This window comes from Ischnura elegans, chromosome 3 (genome assembly GCF_921293095.1).
Source record: "Ischnura elegans chromosome 3, ioIscEleg1.1, whole genome shotgun sequence".
NCBI lineage: Eukaryota > Metazoa > Arthropoda > Insecta > Odonata > Coenagrionidae > Ischnura > Ischnura elegans.
In genome coordinates, this window is record NC_060248.1 from 124,153,283 (window position 1) to 124,173,661 (window position 20,379).

Here is a 20,379-nt window from a genome sequence, read left to right on the forward strand (position 1 = left end):
ACCCAGAAGGTTCTGGGTTCGAGTCCCAGTCAGGCCGCATTTTTACCCTCTGATTTCTTGCTTTTTTCCATCTACCACAGCACCGTTGTCCTCGTCCTTTTTCCATTATATGTTCCTATCCCTTTCTTTCCTTATCCACCACACACGTTTTTCACACAAGTCGCCACAGGCGAATATACAATCATAATAACAGATAGAAATTGAAACAAAGAGACAGAAACATAAATACAGAACGATGACACAGTGTGGCGTGGAGATGGAATGAAGACCGAAAACACATGGAAAAAAGTTCACCTGAACCGGGAATCGAACCACATATATATATAAAATTATGTTATGGTGAAAAGTTGAATGTTTCTTTCTTATTGTTACTTTTTTATTATAATCGCATGGCCTCGGCGACCTTAATTATTGTGGCCGTCGATCTGATTGTGGTGTGCGTTGTGAATGTGTGTCGACATTTTCTCCTTGGTAGCACGCGAGAGAGGGGTGGGGGGTGGTGCGGTGGTGGTGTCTCTGGCCGGGTGCGGCTCCGCTCTGCTCCGTTTCCCGCTGCCACTCTCTGCGGCGGCATGCAAGATAACCCGAGTACGGTGGGAGCAACACAGACACGGGAGTCGTCCGAGGCTGAAAATCTTTCTCCCCCCCCAGGCACAGAGATCTCTCCTCTCCACCCCCCCCCTCCCTCCCCCGTCTGCCCCCGGGGGCTGTCGCTCTACACACACCGCAGACCTCCTTCCACGCCCCCCACCACCCCACCCCCTGGCCCCCCCTCGCGACACGGAGGCCACGGCCTGCGGCGGAGAGACAGTCGACAGCTAATCTTCACCCGCGCGACGCTCACTCCGACCAACCACACACTTCGCGAGTGGCTCTGCAAAGGTCCACTTGGACTGGACTAGGATGTGTGGGATTGTACTGTGGAACCACCCGATGTAATTAAGTTGCTCTGGACGACTGGACACCCGCGAAAATTGGACGTGGCGACGGATTATCAAAATATTTGTGAATGCGACGTCTTAAAGTCTTGATAACATCACGTTTTTTAATAGTGTTTGATGATTTTTTCGCGGAACAGATGTCAGTAGTACGTCTCCGTCGAGGATCGAAATTGTCAAAGTGCTACTGAAGGCAAAGTGCATTTGAAAGATCCGAAAAATAATCCCGAGGCATATTTGTGATTACACCTGCTGGTTGGACAAGTCGATGTTGAACGACATATTTTCGAATGCAATTCTCCTGCTAGCGTGAGGAAGGGTTTACTTGCAAGTGCCACTGAGAAAGGATTTACGGACGGATACTTCATCGTCCATCTGCCCGCATTGGATGTTGCTCGCATCGGATGTTGATGTTGCCGCTGATTGTGAGTGAGTGCGGCCACCCCTGAGTGGCTGTCAGTGTGAGTGTGGCCGGCCCTATCATAAGTAACGCGTCGTCTCCGTGGGATGGGTGCTTCGGGATGCTGGCCACCGAGCACCACCAGCAGCAGCACCCGGACCCCTGCTCACTGGATGCGACCACGCTTCCGCACCACCAGGTGGGTCACCCCGACAATTCAATCGCTGCTGCCATGGTTTCCGCCTTTCCATTGAGCTGTTTGATGTCTGATGACGACAGTTTCCCTGGTAATCCCGACAGTATGTTCGGGTCAGGAGTGCAGTTCGATGCCAGATTGGTCTGGATTTACTCACCGTATTGATGGTAGCAGTGGCGCAGCGAGGGGGATTTTGGGGGATAAACCCCCCCCCCCAGAGCTCAGACATTTTTTAAAGTTTTATCTATTTTATTTTATTTGATTAATATTACGTATAGGATAGTGTAAGGATTAATAAAAGATCCCTCAGAAGGCCGTAAAACTCACAATTTTTAACCATTTATCTTAATTTGTTTCTCTGGTAGGACCCTCGTATCTCCCGCTTACCCTGGCAGGTATGCCATACCCCCAGACCCCCCAGTATTAGTTGCCTGAAAACTCCCCTAGCCTTATTTCCTAGCTGCGCCCCTGAATGGTAGAATCGGTCTTTATTTACTCGAGTTTGCCCTGATTAGCCAAAGTCGTCTTTGTGGTTTGGGAGTGGGGTCCGTGAAGAAGTCTCATCCAATCGTTGGCGGTAGCTGTCCTCTCTATTGATGTTTATCGGCGCTTTGACCATTTCTATTGCCTCTCGAATCAACTTTGGGAAGTATCTCTTTTCCTTGTCGATCACTTAACGCTGTAGAAACCCGGAAACCTCGACAGCATCTACTACTCATCTCGAAAGCCTTCGCAAGAATAAATATGCTTTAGTCTCGTCCACGTCTCCAATGTGCCTTTGCGCGAATGGATTACGGCGTTGTCAGCTCTATGTCCTTACTTTACCCTCTTGAGGAAAATTACTTCACCCTAATATAATTCAATTTTAATAATTTTTATAACTTTTGTTGCTGCTCAGTAAATACGAAAGAGTTTATTCCGAGTGATGGAAATATCGTATCTTTTAGTGTAAATTCCAAATATAGGTTTTGTCATATTTGGCAATGCTGTGCTCCATTCGCACTATGAAGAGCCGATATGAGAGAGACACATATGAGCCATTATTTAAATGGAAACATGGAACGCACTGTGTCTTTACTTAGCCTGAGAGTTAGTTACTAACTATTATATAAGATTAAACTTGTATAGATCTATTTTATTGCTATACGTATGCTACCACTTACCAAGTCTTTCTTTTTCACATCTTTTTTTTACCTGTCCCTAATATTTTACTCTAAGTATTCTACTGCCGTTCTTGTCGTTGTCGTTACTTGTCGTTACATCAGACCATCATGCCTCACAATTTGGCCAATTCAGAGGGCACATTTACGTATATGTATGTATGTATGTATTTCTTCGAGGCATTTGCTTTATCCTCAGGAGCTGAAGTGAGGAATCGTCATCGCGTTATCTTCTCGTACTGGTTTTTGAATAATGCAAAATATATATTGACTTTAGCGTAGTCCTCCATTACTCTACAAAAAGTGCGAAATTCCGGGGAGGAAAACTTTTGTCTTAAATTTGACTTAGGCGGGGATTTTAATCCGGATATTCCAAAGTGCGCCGAATGCTAAGCGTCGAAAGTATTGAGGTGCCATTTTAAATTGCAAAAGACGAATTTATACACGCATTATCGTCACTATTATTGGTATGGTCCACTTCATATCGCCTTCAACGTCTCCATTTTTTCGTGAGTTGGAAACGCTTGCCATCAGTGATGACCTGGTCTGAAGTCCTACAAGCTGTTTTACGCAGCACTCTCGCTCAGTTCTCTTAGGATCTCATATTTTCATACCTAAAAATTTCTTAAATCACATATGATTCATCACCAGTTCCGTATATTTCATTTAAGCATGTCGTCCTTACCTCATACTCGCGCTGTACGATTTTTCTCAACAGATCATCGTGTCTAAAAATTTTGAATATTAAGGCGACGCATCACTCTCGCTCTGGTTAAAATGAAGTCAGTGCAGTGTGTACACTCTAGCACACTGTTATATTCAACTTAAATATAAATATTTTACCTCTTATAAAATACCGAAGTATTAATTTCATTTTAGAATACACATAAACGTTGAATAGGTTGTATTTAATATGCCCTTAAAATTTGAAAGATCGTCGCTAAAAATTCAAGGAACCAGGAACGCTTAGGTGGAATGGATAGGAAAGATAGATTGTGCGGGTTTGACGATTCCAATTGTTCTCTCGTCTCTCTTCTGGTGTTCAGAATACACCTCTCTTTCTCTTGTGAACGCATCGAGTGTCATGATTATCATTTGTCAATAGTCCGAAGATCGGTTTGACGCAGCTCTCCATTCCTCTCTCCCATCCACTAGCCTTTTCATTGCGACGTACTCCTCCTCTTTTACATCCTTTATAACCTTTTGTCCTATGTAAGTCATTCGGGGCCGTCCCTTGCCCTTCCTCTCTTCCACCTGTCCTTTTGCGATTGTTTTCATCAGGCTATCATATCCCATAATGTGGCCAGCTAAGTCTTCTGCTAAAGGTTTTTAGAAGACTTCTCTTTTCTCCCACTTTTCTGAGCACTTCTTCATAATTTACTCGGTCGATCCATCTTACGATCTTCATCTTTTTCGGTTGCTCCACATTTCGAATGCTTCCACTCTTGATTTATCTGCTACTCTCAACGTATACATTGGGTGTATGTATCATGTAAATCGGAAGTACATCAGCATCGCTTAGGGTTTATTGTGGGAGGTCTGTTGATGTTTTCCGCCATATGTTGGCGATTCGCTTCGGCGGTTGGAGGAGCTCTCCCTCGGGGGCCGAGTCGGATTTAATAAGAAATGTTAGTACGACAGTAGAAGACTTAGAGTAAAATATTAGGGACAGGTAAAAGAAAGATGTGAAAAAGGACTTGGTAAGTGGTAGCATGCGTAAAGAAATAAAATAGATCAATACTAGTTTAATCTTATATAATAGTAAGTGACTAACTCTCAGGCTAAGTAAAGACACAGCGCGTTCCTTGTTTTCATTTAAATAATGGCTCATATAATGATACGATATTTCCATCACTCGGAATAAACTCTTTCGTATTAACTGAGCTGCTACAAAAGCTATTAAAAATTATTCAAATTGAATTGTATTAGGGTGAGTAATTTTCCTCAAGAAGGTGGATGGAAGGAAAATTAATTTAAAAAATTATTGTCATTTCATATTGAGCAGCCACTAAATTTAAATCACTTGACCTGATTCTTTTAATCATATATATTGCATCTGCTGCTCATCGCATATTTAAAAGGGTAGAAATCGGGTAATGAATCCGCGCGCCGCAGGGCTGACTCTGCGGGCGTGGCGCTCTGGATCTCCCCCTTGTCCACTCCGACGCCGCGCCGCCGGGAGGAAGCGATGCTCTCAACGCCCAAGCCCAGTGTCTAAAGGCCGTTTTACACGGGGCACGGAATTGCACTATCTGACATGTTTACGAAGGCGCAGTCAAAAATGCGTCGTGTAAAGCGGTGAATTGCTAGAAAACATGCGAGAATGCGTGGACTTGAGATGGCAAAATAGCCCCTGTTGTGATTTCGTGCATGCATTCGCGCAATTCTTCGCCATTTTAGAAATGATTGCAGTTCTAACCTGCGCAATTCCGTGCTCCGTGTAAAACGGCCTTAACATTTTTTACTTTAAGTTAGGAAAAATAAGAATCTTTGCTTTCTATGACTTTACTTTTAATCGTCGACCTGTTTCGATATTCAGTATCATTTTCAAGTGAAAGTAGACAAGCATCAACAATAGTCGACGATCAAAAGTTAAGTTTTAAAAAGCAAAATTTTATCATTTTTCCTGACGTAAAATGAAATTCTACAAGGTTGCATTACAAGGTCGAGAATGCATGGATGCGAGACGGAAAAATAGCCCCTGCTGTAATTCCAATCTACTGTTCTCGTAATTGCAAAAATGTTTACATTGCTAACCTGTGAAATGACATGCCCCGTGGATAGTATTCATCCTCAAATGTCCCTCACGTTCTAACCGGGACTAATTTCTTTTGACACCGGTGTCGTCCTGAAGGTTTCTATGTAGAAAATTTAAAAAAAATGAAACTATTGGGAATGGTTCATATATTTGTGAACATTTAATCGTATATGTAAGAGTTAAACCTTTTAACCTTGACGTCATTGCCTTTAGGTGTCGTAATGAGTTTTCTAAAAATGACCGCTCCTTACAACGTTTCGCATTTCACTCAAACGCATACTTTTACGCACGTGAATGTAAGCCACAGATGTGTGAGTTTAGCGCGCACTTGCGTTAAATTCACGCATTTGTGGCATACTCCGAACCGATTTGGTGTGATGACTAAAATGTTTGCTTCGCATCCCGCGTGTCCGGCTTCAAATTAAGAAGATGGTGAAGATATGTCGGAGATAGTCCGATTCCTGCTTGAGAACTCAAGGAAGTATCCACCCAAACGCTGCACTCCGTCCGTCGGATGGGACGTTAAACCGTGGTCCCCTTGGCGAATTGAGTTGAGAGCAGAATGATGCCGACGCCGAGTTTCTCTCCACCCATCCTTCTGATATACTTCCAATTTGGCGCAAGCGACCTCGGCAGTTTGTCGCCTCCTATGAATTCCTACCTGTCCACCAATATGCCGGTTGAACCACTGAATGATAATAATAATAAAAAATCGTCTTTTTTTGGGCGAGATTGGGAACAGAAATTCTCATCTTCCATCTAACCCTATGTCATACATTAAATATATATGCAGCGCATTGCATCGTCAGGTTATTCTTAAAATTACATGCAGTCAAATTATAACAATAGAGACAAATCGACGGCTATGTTCTTACAACACGTATCTCAAATTCGGCCGGTTTGATATAGGTATCTTAAACAAAGTGTAACAACATTAAAAATTAAAATACAAGCAAGCAATACCAGCCCTTAGTTTGCAAATGAATGCTTCTTTTTCAGTCTTATGAATTTTGGTTTTTAATTTCAGTGTAGAAGTAAAAGAAATTAATAGTTTTTTAGGTCTCCTGAAAAGTTGCTATTTTTGAGATACGTGTTGTTAAAACTTAGCCATCGATATGCATGATTTAAAAAAAAAACAAAAAAACGCAAAGTGAACAAAGTTACGTTAAGTTAACAAGATGTGAGCAAACTTGGGAATAATCTAAGGATATCAACTTTCGTCCTTATTGGAAAAAAAACCCACTCGATGAATATCTCGATGAATATCTTTTGGTCTCTACCCTTGACCAGTGACGTGCAATTCTCGTCACACTATCAGTGACGTGCGATTTGGGAGACCGCAATAAAACAAAAATTCATAAAACGTTGCAGAGTCATTTTTATTGCTTAGTTTAATGTTTCTTTGACTTCTCAACTATTATAAAATTTAATATTATGCATTCTCAATACGAACTAACTTTTTCAGTAAAAATTGTTATTTGAAACGGGATGAAAAACTGATATAAAAGCACTTGAGTTGTTATTATTATCCTAATTTTTTAATTGAGTACTTAATTATCCACGTTATGCAACTAAAGATGCTACCTTACAAATTATTAATTACTATTCTTGAAAAATCACTAGGAATTTTTTTTGACAACTTTTTGAATAATTTCCACCAGAATTACGTCTATTGGTTCTTCCAATTTAGTGACGTGAGGTCTCAAAGACCGCTACTAAAATTCAGTTTCAAATGTTCAGAAATAAATAATAAGTACGTTAAATTTTAAGAGTTCTATGTCCTTGATATACAAAATTATGGCGCTCACGAGGAGTATAGATATTTCGAAATAGCAATTTTGAAAACATTCATAATTTTAGAAACGCAGCGGTCTCTCAGACCGCACGTCACCGGTTTAGGGTCAAATTTGGCGACTCTTTCTTGCATTTCTTCTCAATTTCCTCCTTGACTTCATTCCTGAATGCTTCGGACGTGCTCTCGTCCCGTGGGTAACCTAGGAAAAAGCGTCATTAATTTTAGCGTGCGCTCTCGTCAGCCGGTCGTGTCCTGCGTATAAGAGGAGCGGGGAAGCCGCTCCCCGCTGCACCCCTTTTCCCGCTGCATCCCTTCCTTCCGCACCTCTGCGGTCGCCGTGACGCTCTCGCTTTATTTCACGCTCCCGTCCGACGCAGACGGGCCGCGATGCTCTTGTGTTTTTTTTCCTTTCGCGGGAGAGAGAGAGAGAGTTCTGGTTGACCGCAGATCGTTCCTTTCTCCGTCTTCCTTTGTTGTCGAGGGAGGGCGCCATTTCCTATCCCTCGAAATATCCAACTCCCCTTTTCACCCCCTTCACTCGAGAAACTTGATCGCTCATCCCTTTGCGAGAGTGATATGTGCTCTCTCTATCTCCCTGAAAGCAGCCTCTGGCCCTTGTACAGCGGGTGGCTCGTCAAAAATCTCCCCTTTTTCCGCCACACGAGGCGGGAGACGGTAGCCGATTGCGGAAAAATTATGTGACCCACGGAAGCAGCGAATAAAATATGATCTCTGAACTCTGAAATTCGAGAAGATTCCAAAATTGCTCTATGCCGTCCCTTTTTCGTTGATGCTCCGCCCTCACCAGATGTTCACATGGATTCGTTTGGCTCGAGATCTTCATCATCCCAGGGGATGTTCGGAAAATCATCGCAACGTGAAGCGAGTTTTGGGAAATGTATGCTATCCTGAATCCGAATTTACCAATTTTTCGAGAGAAAATCCCCGTGTCTCTCTGATCTCAATATGTTTTCCAGTTTGAACTGAATGAAAATTCTTTCGATAAAACAAAATTTGATTTATATTTCTTCCCTAAGAGTCTCCTTTTTTATTGTTTTGAAGCATTTATTTTCTTGCTCTCTCAGAGAATTTTACCTTCTTTCATCCTTCTTTATTCCTTCCTAAAACAAAAGTTTCAATAAAAATTGCCTTATCCAATCTAGACAGCGGATAGCCGGTTCTCCATATAACACGACTTATCCCGCAAATGCGTGCGAGGTTTGCGAAAGGGTAGAGCGGAGAAAAAGCAGTCGGACAAAAAATTACGTGATCGATTGCGGGACCAAATAAAATATGACCTCTAGTCTGAAATACGAGATGGGGCCTATACAACTGGGGATATCCTGACTTTTTTTCGTGGAAGCCAAGCCGACCATCTCCAGATGGTCGTGGCTTCAATTGCCCTGATGATACCCTGAATTACCCTTGAGGAGAATAATTATGAAAGTAAAAACAAATATAAACGAGATATGGGATTAATACAGTGTGCTGACCCTGGAGTTTCATATTTTTAGGAAGAAAATTTTCACTCGTTCTTTCGTGCAGCTATTCTTGGTCAACCAATGCCCTTTAAAAGCATTGACAATCGCGATATCGCCATGGTTACAGTTTTAAGTGCTCGAAGTTGCTCTTGCTAATTTATGTGTAGCTGCAACAAATTTTCGCGAATTTCAAAATCCTTGACTTCAGTTAAAAAAATTTTCTCGATATGATTGAGATAAATACTAAATGGAAGTGTATGCAGTGCATTCAATGTAGACATAGTTTTTAAGTTTTGTAACAACTATGGATGCGATTACTGCCGAAATAAACTGTAGGTACTTAAAATAGCTATTTGCGAAATTCGATGCCTCTATTTGTAATTCATAGATTTGGTTGTAGGAATCAAATATTTTTAAACCGAGCAAGCATTCGAAAAATATTTATATTGTTCCAGTTGTTTAAATATAACAGAAGCATTTAATTTACGGGGTAATATTTTTCTGGCTATAACAGATTTTCATACACTTTATACAGATATTTTGAATCGTTTCTTGAGGATTGTGGTGTGGAGGTGTGGCCTGTTTTATTTATTTTTTATTCGTTTTTGGGGGGGGGGGGGGCAGCTACCTGCTTACGCAAACACTTCTCCTTCTCAACCCCTGCCACCCACTTTAACCGTCGTCGTCTCGTGACGGACCGCTGCGGATTTCTTCTTTCATCTCTTTCGCGGTCACACCCCCTCCCGTATTCCTTCCCACCCCCCATCGGACAAGGAGATCACGCAGAGGCAACCAAGCAGTAGTCTCTTGGGAGGGGGGGGGGGTCGGGGGGAGCTCGTGAAATCATCAACCTCCCTCAGTCCACTCACTCCGCGTCCTCCAATCCCGAACTTAATCTGAGCAAATGCATGACGGTACTTTTCTTGCGGTATTCGTCCAACTATTTTATTTATTTATTTATTGAATCATTCTAAAACAGCCAAAACGCGTAACTAAATCCTTCACAATAATCGCCTCTAGAGTATGGAACTCCCTACCATCCAAAATTAGAAATATTAAATCCATACATGCCTTCAAAACCCAGGTGTACGATATCTTAATAAATAACCCTAATATGCTGTCAGTTTAAAATTGATTGAAGTAAGTCGGTGTTAAATCGAATGGCTCAAACATATGGTTGCAAAAAATTGAGTTTAAAATTGTGTTAAATTAGAGTGTTATACTAATTTGTTATTTATTTATTTATTTTTTGAAAAATACAGTTTGTTTGACACTAGTGGCACCTGAACGCTGAACCTGTATAAGTTGTAAAATAATCTTCCCAAACATATTCTTGGCTCAAACATATTGTTGTAGAAAATTGAGTTTAAAATTGTGTTAAATTATAGTGTTATATCAATCTGTCATTTATTTTTTTGAAAATATTGTTTGTGTGACACTATTGTCATAATAAATTGTCGCCTTAATTTCTTGTAATAATTAGTCAGTTATATCGCAGTATGATATTTTTCCTTTCGTTAATATTGTTTTGCCGAATTGTCTGTAAGTTAACGGCGGTCTGCAACGAGTGAATCTTTTGTATTTCTTTTCATTTTTTCTTTTCTTTTATAAATTTAATGTCATTCTGAACTTGTAAAAGTTTTACAATAATTTTCTCATGGGCCACAAGGCCCACGAAATAAACGAATTTATTATTATTATTATTAGGAAGAGAATAGGAATTTTAGATAGAACGAAAGGGGTAGGCCTTACTGTGAATGTAAGAGAGCAGTGTGTGAAGTGCGGGGATACTATTAGTAAGTACACTCTGTAATCACTCCATGCAAACTTACATTGATTGGTTGAATGCTTCAACAATGATGATAAAATGTAATATTATTATTAATCTAAAACTTGTTATCCTGGGATTCTTCAAATCATTCTGTGGGGCTGCGGGGTGCCCCCCGCCAAATACCTTCCTCCGCCCGCGCGTGAGTACATATCTTGGAGCGGCCATTTTCTCTTTCCCTCCCATCATCCCCTGTGTCATCTGGAGCGCGACACCCCTCTCCCCCTTCCCCTTCTCCATTCTGCCACCCCTCCCGTTTCTGCAATAATTCTACTCCATTCCCATTCCTGCTTCCACTGCACTCATGGCGACAGTGAACAATCTACTGGTGAGGAATCAGCCCCCGATTCCACATATCTTAAACCACGACCTGTTTCGTAAATAGGAGTGGACAGTGCGCATATGATGAAAAGTTAAAAAATAATCCCATCAATAGAATAAAATCTTTCCTTCCGGGAATTTCGTTCGGGGGTAGTCCAAAACCAGGGGAGGAATTTTTTAATAACAGAGGTTTTTAAACTAATTTTAACCCTTTTCATGATCAAAAAAGCTTCATTTGTTAAAGAAATATTTTGTGAATTCATGATTTTTCAATATTTTGTTTTCTTTTATGAAGGATAATAATTGTGTGTTTATATTTAGGGGGGGTCGGACCCCCCGGACCTCCCCCTGGCTACGCCACTGTTTACTGAAACGGATTTTTTTCAATGCTCATTTATATCTCGATATGCCTGAAAATTACGTTTCTTTCATTAGGCCGCAACTATAGCATAATTATTCTGTTTTATTTTCTCAAAAAGAAAAGGGGAGAATAATTGATATTAATGTGAACTTCATCGACGTCTGCCTGTATAAAAACATAGCTTAAAAATGAAATTATTTCACTGTTTTGTGAAATAACCATTGCATAATTATAAATTATCTTTTTTTCCAAAATAAAAAGTGAAAATGAATCTTGTATTGCTTTTTTCCTATATTTTAGCCCAGTGCGGCACAGAGCCGTTTGAAGAAAATATATTATTTTTCCATGAAGGGAGATTACTGCGTGTATCTCACATTTTAGACGTTGCGGATGCTGATGCAGTGGGCTGAATAGCCCTCGGACCAAGATTCTCAATGCGGCCGTGGCCACTCTCTAGTTGTCGTTTATTTCGAAGCCTGAATGTCGGGGAAATTCACATTAATTGCCATGATGAAAAATTACCCTGGATGGGATTTGGCTTTCCAGGCCTCTGCGCTGACCACTACACTATCCAGGCTGTTTACTCTATAGTTAAAAATAATAATATTTACTTGTCAAATATCAGTAAGATGAATGAATATTTACGTGTATCTTGCACCGCCTCTCTTTGATATCATTCAGCAAATGCCCCGCAAACGTGCGCCACCCACTTGACACCACTGAGATCACGTAACCAACGCCCTCAAAAAATGTTTCCCTCGAACGAAATTTTCCTGTGGAATTAAATAAATGCAATGTGAAAATAATATGTTTGTCGATTTCTGTCGGCACAGAATTAATTATCAATTATGGAACTAATTCTTACGCTACATTTATTTAGGATTTATTCTCGGGCTCCTTACCAAGTTATTGCCTTCGTTAACGCTAATGTTTCGAAAACGACTCGCTTCACATTTTTTGAGGAGTTATTAAATCTAACAGTGTCGTATTTCTTAATCAGATTTCAGTCTTGATGCGGCTAGATAAACACGCCTTGCAAATTGGAAGCGAGTCGTTTTCGTATTAGGCGGGAATGAAGCCAATAACCCAGGGCAGAGCCCTAGAAAAACTCTTAAATATTATAAATATTAAATTAAATATGTATAATAAAATATTAAATTAAATATAATTCGTTTATCATGATTAATCATTATCAATCCTTGGACTGTTTTGTACAGCTTTCAGATCAATTCTATTACGTGCTAATTGTTACGCCCTCACGTACTTCTCTTTGACATCCGTTATTCCATGTTCCGCGCATTTTATTCGAGGCCTAATTTATTCGTCCTTTCCATCCTTGGTCGATTCTCTTCTTCACTCTACCCTGTCTGATGATTTAGTTGTTCCATTTTCTTCTTATGGTGTTCAGCAGACCTCTATTTTTCTCCCTCTCTTCCCAAGACTTCAACATTTAATACGCGTCCCATCTTTGCGATATTCATCTTTTTTCTGTGGCACCACATCGACAATGCTTCCAGTCTTGATTTCTCAGATGCCATTTCGCTCAATCCTTTTGCCTTGATGAAATATTCTTAAGATGTGTCCTTGCATAGTAGTTAGGAAATGTGGAGGGATGGCCAATGGTTAAAATTATTAAAAGCTGATGCAATTTTTAAGATTCGTGAAAATTGCTTAGTTTTATCATCCAGTTCATCAATTTTCGGGAAAGGGTATAAAGGGTAGGGGGCTTGGCTTCTGACCAAAAGGAGCTGCTTTCAAATCCCGGTGAGTCATTGGATAACGCACTTCAAATTCCACGTCGTTGGAGGTGGCCCTTGGGAAGGAACTCGCCTCCCTTCCCTGAATGTGTGATATTCACCCGACTAAGTCGGGGCTGAGCTCTACCTTCACATATCCGAATCAAAACACAGGCTGAAACACTGGTGAGCGAGTGAGTTTGAAAATGCAGTGTGCAGAGTTTTTTTTGGGTCTGAAATTAATATTATCCAGTCAAGGGCGGTCTGGCCAGGTCGGCTGGTCAGCAATCGCCGAGGGCCCCTACCTTAGGGGACTCCTACAACGCTCCCGTCTATCGAGAAGCGTGTGTTACAGGTGTATTAAAAAAAGACTCGGATTACCAAAGGTTTTTTTGTAATTTTAACATTCAGATTTTTTATTAGTTGCTTTTTTTACAACATACTCAGAGTAAAAAAGTATATAAAAATAAAATAAAGGTGTTAGACGATAGAAGAGAACCTGATTGTTTTTTAATGCAATTCGGAAACGTTATTTTAGAGGGTTTTTTTTAGGTTTTTGTGCAGGATTATATTCCGTAAATTAATTATAGAACCATAATATATTCTTGAATTTTATAAGCTATGAAATTTTCACTTTTCATTGTATTGCTTCTTGCAAAATTGCTATTTTTTTATTAAATTCTATAAAGTTTTTAAGAGCCATTAGATTAGCGTCAATTTCCATATTTGGGCATGCAATTTCCTAAAATTTTGAGGGGGAGGGCCCCCTAATATGTAATAATGTAAGTCAGTAAGGCCCCGAAAAAGTGAGATGGGCCCATCATGAGCTCCATGAGGGGGGGCCCTGATCGCCCCACACCCCCCCTGTATCTGGTTCATTTAGAAAACGCGTGATGTTGTCGCGAAAGTAGTTAGTCCGCCACCCGCCTCGTTTGACAGTGTCGCCCATGTGAGCGCGAAATGAGGCGACAAACCTCCCCTTCTCCCCACTCCACTCTTCGGATGGGGAGGGGTGGGGATTGGTAGGGAACGATTTCGAGGCAGATATATTCGTCTGTTTTACGGCGGTAGGGTTGAGTGATGACCAAAATAGCGGCTGTAACGAACCTCTCGAGTTCACACGTCATTTCCTCAGCCCTCATAGTAGTGAACACACGGTGACTTTGGGAGAAGATTTAGGTCCTCTTTTGTCGTTGAAACTATGAAAATTCTAGTTATGAGGTATGCATTTGGAGTGAAAGGCCACAAAAAAACAATTGCAGCAACCAGATACGGCCGACAGTTTATTGAATATACTTATTAAAATAGTGTTCCCTTTTTAGGTACGAATATAAACCCCGTTCTTTACTCAGAATTGTTTATAACTGTTCAATGTTGTCGCAATTTAATTCAATGCACACTAAAAATCATACACATTAGGATTTTGATTACATATAATAGTAAATATTTCTATCTTTTCCCAATTCCCAGAAAAATATCGAAGTTTCAGGGTTGGCTTTGGTTTTTGCGCAGCCATGTTTGTGCGATCATGTTTACATTTATTTCGAGTCCATAGCAACAATGGTCCCTCCGCCATATTGCAGAGGGTCGTGCTTTGAACTTGCAGCGTCAACTTCAATTTTCACGGAGTTCCTACCGTCGCGTCGTGGAAATGTAGCTGAATGGTTGGTGAGATTGCTTAAGTGTTGGTTTCTCACCCTGTGGGTCGAGGTTCATATCCCATTTAGCAATAAGACGGAGATGTTTTCGCAGACTGCCAAATCCCCACTTGAGTGTTTTGTGGAGGGCACATCGATCACAGTACTCCGTCCGACGTTGAGCCGTGGCTCCTTGTTGCCTTCCGTGAAGAGTAATAGGATAGTTTCCTTCATCAAAGAAAACGAAAGGCATTGATTGCGATTCGTTACCCACCAGTATTGTATTCATAATATACTAATTATTTGGTTTTAGAAATCCTAGTTTAACGAATATTAATGGTCAATTTTAACCTCTTTTAAAAACGGCCAGATTGGCGCCCATGCGATTCCACTCCACGTGACGTCGCAGGGACCTAGTTTCTATACGAGTAGATAGGAGTTTTACATCGTCAGAGATTACCGATTGAGGCAGAGAGCTCAGGGAAGCATGTCTTAATAATCACCTATTAAAACTGCATAAGGTCGGAAAGTTTTCTTCGTTTGATAGCGGAATAATAATCCTTATTTAAGCCAAGCGCTACCTCCTAGCAGGGTACTCTGCTACCTGATAGCAGCCAGCATCGCAGTGGCGCACAATATCCTCGCCCCAAGGTCACCTCACACGGGGACAGCGGGAACCAGAATGACGTCACATGGGATTTTCCCATCATTCATACGTAGCCGTCGCGTTTTCGCGCGCTTGAAAATTTCCACTTTTCATTTAATCGCGAAAAATACATATCGTGATTTAAAAATCTAACAGCTTGAAATACGTACTTCATGAGCAATAATCTTTCGATTTAGGCAATAAAAAATAATAGGAAACCACCCTATTCCAACGCCGGGTTTCTCTCCACCCTTACTTCCCTTCCCTTTCCTCGTGGAGCAGGTGACTCTCAGCCCTTCCAAATACCATTCACCGAGTATCATGTGAGTGGGTGTCTCTTGAGCAAAGATTGGTGTTGGGGATGAAGGCGTCCAGTCTCATTAATCCTCCTTCCCCCCCCCCCCCCCTCGCTAAGGAGGGAGGAGGAGGAGATTTACGTCCTTTGGAGTGGAGCCAACCCTCCCCTGCTCCATTTTGTCTCGTAATTGATTGCACTCCGAAATGAGGCGATTAACTGCGCCGCGTCCCCGCTTTCACGCCCCCGCGTCGTCCTCCCAACATGGCGGACTCTCCCTCATTGTTACACCAAAATTTGAGAGGGAGGAGGACAAGATGGCCGACTCCCGCACGTAACGAGGCTCAAATTTTAAAATTTTCAACGCTATAATAAACTTCTTTTTCCAGTTTTCCTACCTAAATATCGAAATTTTTGCCCACTCTTAAGTTGGCTTACCGTCATGCTCCACTGTAAATGTGGTTTAAGATATTTCTGATTGTTTGATTGATTCTTTTTATTCTGTATGCTAGAGGCTGAATTGCTCATTTCGAGTTTAAGAAAAATTAATTTCCGATTGATGCCAAAATCTTGGTTAGCGTATATCCGCATTCTCACTACACCGTTTTTTTTCAGATTTTGATCGGTGAGCATTTTGAATCATTTTTTTAAATCGAAATATAGGCGTTGTATTCCGATGTCTGGTGGTTTCGGAGTTGGTATCGGCTTTCGGCTCCCGTGCAGCCTCGGCGAGCGCCTCTCTCCCTTCTTTTGTTTGGTTTTTCCGCGGTGCGAAGAAGGGAAGGCCGGTTTTTCGCGAGCAAGTAGGGAGGGCGAGGAGGGGGGGGTTCTTTCTCAATTCCCGCGCTCATCTCGATTACCATGGCGACGCGAAAATAGCCCCAGGGAAATGAATGGCGTCTGTGGAAAGGGGGGGGAGTGGGAGGGAAGGGGGGGTCTCTCTCCGTTGAGGTATCGGATGACGATGTCACGGCGGCAGAGAGACACGCGGCCATTTAAATTGATACTCGCCCTGATTTTCGGAAATGAGTCTGTCCGCTTATTTCTCTTCATTTGTCTTTCTCTTCTCAAAAAGAGATCGGATGGTGATGAGTGCGCGAGTTAATCGAATCGACGAAAGAGTCGACGTGGATCGATTGCGTCGTTTGTTATCGACTCTATTCATAGACCTCTCCTGCCGAGGCCTGCGATGATGATTCAGCTCATTATACGAGTCTCTCTTTGCCGTCGCGTCGTCGAAAACACACACTATACTCTTCGCATTTCCGTCAGCGACGGAATTTGGTTAAAGGAGTGAAGTGCATTCCTTTGCAACAGCGAGATTAAAGAGCGGTGAGCTCTTATCAGTGTCTTCCCTCTCACGAGGCTTTGTGGCCTGAGCCAACGCTTTATAAATACTCTTTGGCTATGGACCCTATGGAGATCATGGCTTCTGCTGTGGACATCCTCAGTGTCATCAATTGGCGCACCTCAAAAGTATTTTCCAAGAAAATTAATTGGTCCAATTGTATTAGGCTCAACTATGTGGAAGTTAATAGTCGAAAATGAAAAGGAGACTTCGTTGATTTCCACTAATTGATTTTTGTCCGTACGACATGTTTCGAACCATAGAGGTCATTATCAAGTCTTGATTATGACCTCTATGGTTCGAAACGAAGTCTCCTTTTCATTTTAGAAAATTAATTGGGATTGCCTTTATTCCCCTAGGTTTACTTTTTCTTTGCGTGCGGAAGGAAAAACATCTGGTGATATAGCCACGGCGTTTTAAGAATGCTTCCCCGATTCGACGCATATGCAAAATGTTTTCACCGGCCTAAATTTTTTTATTTACTACGCGCCGTTTGTTTGTGTCTATGATACATTTAGCATTTAAAATTAGTTATCGATAAGCTACTCTTATAAACTATATAATATGATAAATATTTAAAATACAATCATATAAAGATGCCCTAAAGCCTAGATATGTTTATAGAAAATTATCACTCGTCGTAATAAAAAAGTTTTTTTTAAGAATCACTCTGAAGGGACTCAAGAGCTCGGCAACGGAATGTTTGAGAGTGGAAAGACATCTTCCTAACTTGGCGTGCTGCGTAATTTGGATTATAAACGCAGACCCTGAGAAGTGAAGTTGAGGATAGCCAACAGATGATCAACATTTGGGTCTACAGGGTGGGATTTGTAAGTTATGGCAAGTAGAAGAGGAAAGGCGAAGGAAGATTTCGCACTCGAAATAGTGTTCAAGAAGAGAACTCTTAAGAAACAAGTAGACCAAACTTCTAAACGTCTCGGTTTGCTGCCAATGGCTTAATTTCACCTTATTCCATCGGCTTCATTCGTGGCAAAACCCATTTCATTTACAAGTTTATTTCTCATAGGCAGTTTTTGGTCGTCCTCCCTGGTTTTAGCAAGTATGTTTTCTTCCAAAGTATTCGGTATGAATATTTCGCGCCGAAATAATTCTATAATCGGTTTTCATTTTCTGGCTAAAGTCCTTTCAATATTTCTATTTATCTTGGATCTATAGAACCTTAATTTCTTGTTATTTATTCCTTATTAAAGCTTTATTTCAGAGTCAAATGGGTGAGCGCGTGAACCATTTTGTAGGACCGGAACGGAACATATGCGACTGCGTGAAACATCTTAGAATATCCTTTATTTTTTATCCTTTAAGCCTTTATTGTTTTAATCGTCTTTATTAATATACCTTTGTTAATAATTCCTGCGAATTGGGTGCATTTTCGCGTGCATCTTTGCCTCCTTACATTTATTTATACGCACATTAATATTTAACTATTAATCTTACGTAATTCCATTACTTCGGGCTTGCTCACTATTTTTTTTATTTCGACACATCTAGTTTTCGTAATATCCTTCGCAAGGTATTCGCTTCGGCGCCTATTATCGATTTTGCCTCGTTCACATTACGATTGTCCGAGCGATCGTCCCAACGATAGTTGGCCGAACTAGCCGTTGGTGAATGCATGTCCTGACAATAGTTCACGTAGTTCCGAACGTTGCCACTTTACGATGGTTAGGCGCTGGGAGACCGGAAACGGAAACGACAAGAGAAAGACGAAAAGCACGTGAAGCTCTATTTTTTTCATAGATTTGTCCTAGGAAAGAAGAATATGGGCGGAAGAATAATTATTCGGTAAATACACGTTGAGCACAGTAATATCTTGTCCCTGCATACCTCAACAGCTTTGCTAACCGTTAATTTCCCGTTCGCATTAGATGTCAGTACTAGAGGGCAGCACAGGTTTTAACAATCGTCGTGTTAATGCACGATAGTTCCGACAATCGCTGGAACAATCGTAATGTGAATGAGGCATTTCTACTCGTAGAAATCGATCGGATCAAATGAAAATACTGTCTTAAGTGCGCGGCGTGCCCGCAAAGTGAGATGTCTCGACTCCACTCCATATCGGCGTAAATCTCCGCTCCTCAATCTGTGGTCCGTGGGTTGACCTTAAATGATGCGTGCTTGCGTGCTTGCGTGGGATGGGATGGAAGGGGGCGTGGTCGTTCGGAGGGGCTGAAACAAAAGCATATCGGGAGGGCGCATCAGTTTCCCTCCGCCGTCGCCGTGACGATGCATTTCTTCCTCCTGGACATTACGTATTCATTGAGAGGCTGTAATTGTAAATAAATAAACGATAAGGGATGGGACGTAGGTGGGGTGGGTGAGGAAGAGGTTTTTTAACATGCTGCTAATGAACTGAGGGCGACCGTTGACCTCTCGGGGGACGCCAAAGGCTCACCGCAGAAGGCTCATTAGGAGTGGCCCTCTTCGACTCCCGAGTGGTGATCGCCTTAGAGAGAGTAAAAAAAGGCCTCGCGTCCCATACCATTCCTTCCTTTAAGGCCTTTCCTCTGGCTCGTTTCGCTCCCGTGAGCTGCGGCCGAAACCTCCGACGAAGAGATTGATTGGGATCGAGGCCCTATGCGGTGAGGAAAAGCGGACGCTCAAGACAAGAGACGGAGGTGAGGTTGAAACGTCGGAGGGGTTAATTTGGAGGAGATTGGATGGAGGACGAAACGAACTAGGATGCGATAGACTTGGATATCAAACGCGATGGTTGGCGAAGAAACTTGGTGGAATATAGGAATTTGAAGTAATCATAATAGGGTAGTTTCCTTCATCAAAGAAAACGAAAGACATTGATTGCGATTCGTTACCCACCATTAGTGTATTCATAATATACAAATTATTTGGTTTTAGATATCCCATTTTAGACGAATGGTAATGGTCAATTTTAACCTCATTTGAAAAAGGCCAGATAGGCGCCCATGCGATGCACTCCACGTGACGTCACAGGGAACTAGTTCCTATACGAGAGGATAGGAGTTTTACACCGTCTGAGATTACCAATGCATGATGCATGAGGCACAGAGCTCAGGCAAACATGTCTTAATAATCACCTATTAAAACTGCCTATGGTCGGAAAGTTTCCTTCGTTTGATAGCGGAATAATAATCCTTATTTAAGCCCAGCGCTACCAGCTAGCAGGGTACTCCACTACCTGCTATCATCCTGCGTCGTATCAGCCTCTATGCCTCGCTCCAAGGTCACCTCACTTGCGGCAGCGAAAACCAGAACGACGTCACTAGGAGTTTTCCCGGCATTTATACGTAGCCGTCGCGTTTTCACGCGCTTGAAAATTTTCAGTTTTCATTCAATCGCGAAAAATTGATATCGTCATTTAAAAATCTAAAAGCTTGAAATATGTACTCCAGGAGTAATAATCTTTCGATTTAGGAAATAAAAAAATAATTGGAAATCACCCTATTGATTAATTCCACAGTTACTTTGTCATATTGGCTCTT

General features: G+C 41.6%; 1 protein-coding gene across 5 annotated transcripts in view; it reads left to right on the forward strand.

Moving 5' to 3' along the window:
• The window catches only part of LOC124156504 (eyes absent homolog 2), a 560,747-nt gene that overhangs the window by 468,831 nt on the left and 71,537 nt on the right, over positions 1 to 20,379 (forward strand). Inside the window, exon 1 of one of the 5 annotated variants that reach the window (XM_046531081.1) lies at positions 825 to 1,537. The exons of the other annotated variants lie outside the window; for them this stretch is intronic. Coding sequence (XP_046387037.1) covers positions 1,460 to 1,537 — 78 coding nt within the window. The 5' untranslated portion in view covers positions 825 to 1,459. Of the gene's footprint in view, positions 1 to 824; positions 1,538 to 20,379 lie in introns of those variants that run through there. 5 annotated transcript variants of the gene reach the window in all.